Genomic DNA, 3156 nt, shown 5'->3' on the forward strand with positions numbered 1-3156 from the left:
CTTGAAGATATTTTTGGCGTATTGGTCCGCCATATTGAATACCGTATAATTTGTTTTAGACTGGTACTCGCTCCCACCTCGATTACTCGATTCCCATCGAGTAACTAAGCCGAGAGGGGAGCGAGTACCAGTCTATTCATGTTGAAGTCGGCTAATTATGTGATTAGTTAAACATGTACTTAAATCGCTTCGTGAAACAGATTTTTGAGTATGATTAACTAATCATAATTACGGGAAGTTAAATATGATTAGTGATTTAATCATACTTAAGTTAAGTACGCTTCGTGAAACCGGCCCCAGATATGCACATAACTCAATTTGTAGAATTTCCTACTTAATCCTGGTTTTGCTGGAGCGGGTCACATATGTTATAGCCTAAAGCGTATCGGTAACAGCGGATCGCAGTAAAGGAGGAACAAGTTTTCTTTAATTGAAATCGGAATAATTATATCGTTTTTTTTACTCCAAAGGTGTAGCCATTAAACATGATCGCATTTTTATTCTCAGGCTATGAGACCGCGTTTAATTCTTTCTTACAGCTAACAAAATATAATTCCTAGTAATTGCCTTGGATAAATAACAACGTAAACGTTACATAAAGATATATAATATGGTATGGTTAATTCTGCGATTATGAGTACCATGTAGTCGGAAGGTAAGTGGATTATCTCTTTGTTGTCGCATTGGTGCAGAAACTTTCTATCGTGAACAAAGTCGCTGTGGGCAGATGCTGCTACCAACAGAATGATCACGGCGTAGCGCATTGTGACTGAAGTAGCACAAATTCGTGTATTTAAATATCGGAATTATACAGAAGACTAACGTAACGAAACAGCAAACGGAATAAGTAAAGTACTCAAACAAATAGCAAATAGTGACATGAATAATTCAATATTAATGTTTTATAGCAAATACAAACTCTGTGGAATGGCGGCAGCGTATACGACAGCTTACCTGTAGCAATCGGAGCCTGGAAACTAAGGGTACTGCTGAACACTACGTATGGACTGGTACTGATTCGTGAACTAACGTGAACTGTGCTTACTGCAGAGATTGCCGAGATTTCGGTTGTGCAAACAGTAGTTTGATATTTGCACCTATATATCTTATATCTGCCCATCCACAGTCCATCGAATTGGCGAATATTTAACTATACACCGCAGCGGTAACTTGCCTAGACACGTGTATAGTATATGATCTCGATTATGTTCGGTTAGTGGCATTCGTGTTGTTGCTCGCAGAACTGTTCGGTGTATCTATACCGTTTCTAGACGGTTTTGGCGTCACGTAACTATAGCAGCAGTGTATCGGTCGCGATACCTTACCTCGCTTACCTCGCCTTAGCACTACCGCTTAGTCCTTGGACTGTTGCCACGTGAGTGACACCTGTACACCTAGACAGCTGTCCCAGGGCTATCTGGCAGGGTCATACTTTCTTACAAGATTAGTGCACACTGCGCTACTGCTGTGGTTTTCCAGGTAGTTTATTTCATTTTGTTTATCTTACGGTTGTATTATCACTACATCAAACAACCTACCTATGCTCTGCAATCTTCTTTCCCATGTCCAGGCTCGTGGAACATATATATAGGACAATAATATTTTGACCCAAAAATGTTTACATGTAAAGCGAAATCTGAGTGTGTCGCGCCCTAGAATGAGCGGGTTGCTTTAGTGTTTACATAGCATAAAACGTATGAAAACTAAATAAACACATTTGTTATGCTTAAGTCGGCGTTGTTTTTAGGGAAGAATGACGAATGATGCGTTCGATATTTTTACTAAATGGTTTACATAATTTGTGCTCCTCACATATTACATAATTACATAATGCTATAGTAATATTCATTCATTCTATGTTACGCTAATTAACAGAACCAATAATTTTTTACATACTCTATCTCGTGTTGGCTTTATGTTATTCATCAAACTAAACGATGAGTTTTAGATGAAGCCTTGTAGAAACAAGAGCACTAACTGTCAAAGACAGTCACGATCACTGAAATCAATGTCAGGCGACGTCAGTGTAAGACCAGGGACACGTTGATATAGGAATGGTTATGTTAGGGTTCATTTAATTAGCACAACAGCTCTTTAACATTAACATGCGTCAAGCATGGTCATCGTAAATTGTATGAGGCATACGCTTTGCCATCTCATCTCACAATGTTGTAATTTAGCTCAAATACTCGGAGAACGCGATCGTATCCTTCCACGGACTGTTGATGACTACTCCGTACATGCGAATGAGAACGCGCGGAAATTTCGCTAACAAAAACAGAATCGGATCCTGTATAATTTTCTTGGTGGCTGGCCGGAAGTTGCCGAAGTTAGTTCGCAGGTGCACCGCGAAACGGATGTAATCTGGGAAAGTATCGCCGTAGCCTCGTCCGATTTCCGGATCCTCCCACACGAGTCTATCGATGTGGTGCGTCCACTTATCACTGGTCGCCTCTTGGAAGACTGCGCTGAACGGCGGCACTGCTGCTGCGGCACTGTGCGGCAGCGGCTGCCCCGCACGCACTTTCATTTCTGCGTAAATCGTCTCGAGGAAGCCGACCCGCTTCACGTCGCTCCAGAAGTATGGATGACGCAGAGCCTGCTGCATCGAGGGGCGGCGCTGCACGTCTCTACTGAGCATGCGCCGCAGAAGGTGGTCGAGCTCCTCGCCAATGTAACTCATCGCGGGCACGCCCGATACGAGATTCTGCAGGCAGCGAAACGTGCTATCGCCGTACGGGTGCTTACCGCCGGTGAGAATGTAATAAGCCAGCACGCCTGCGCAATGTACGTCGGAAGAGGGCGTATATGCCGCCGGAGGCACTTGCGTGCACTCCGGGGGCAGCCAGCATTGGGCGCTAAGCGAGCCGTCGTCGGTAGCCCTGAACGAGTCTGCGCGACGCGTCAGAAGGCCGATGCCGACGTCGGCGAGTCGCAACTGTCCGCAGGCGCCGATGAGCACGTTGCAAGGGTGAAGAGCGCCGTGGAGAACACCGCTCGGTTCGCGCGCGTGCAAATACGCGACAGCGTTGAAGAGCTGCTGCACCAGCCGCTTAGCCTGCAGCTGCAAAGTCGCCTTGCTCAGGAGCAACTGCATGTACTCTCGCAGGTTGTAGTCGCACAGTTGCATGTAAAGGTAGCCAAGCTGTTCGTCGC

At 45.0% G+C, this 3156-nt stretch overlaps 1 protein-coding gene across 1 annotated transcript in view; it reads right to left on the minus strand.

The window, feature by feature from the left end:
• LOC106816888 overlaps window positions 1-1107 on the minus strand; it is an 11604-nt gene extending 10497 nt beyond the window's left edge. Inside the window, exons 1-2 of the mRNA XM_014821528.1 lie at window positions 955-1107; window positions 642-769 (exon numbers count right to left, since the gene is read on the minus strand). Of these exons, the coding sequence (XP_014677014.1) occupies window positions 642-764 (123 nt within the window). The 5' untranslated portion in view covers window positions 765-769; window positions 955-1107. The remainder of the gene's footprint in view (window positions 1-641; window positions 770-954) is intronic.
• Between the last annotated feature and the right edge of the window lie 2049 nt (window positions 1108-3156).

This window comes from Priapulus caudatus, unplaced genomic scaffold (assembly GCF_000485595.1).
Source record: "Priapulus caudatus unplaced genomic scaffold, Priapulus_caudatus-5.0.1 Scaffold1520, whole genome shotgun sequence".
Lineage (NCBI taxonomy): Eukaryota > Metazoa > Priapulida > Priapulimorpha > Priapulimorphida > Priapulidae > Priapulus > Priapulus caudatus.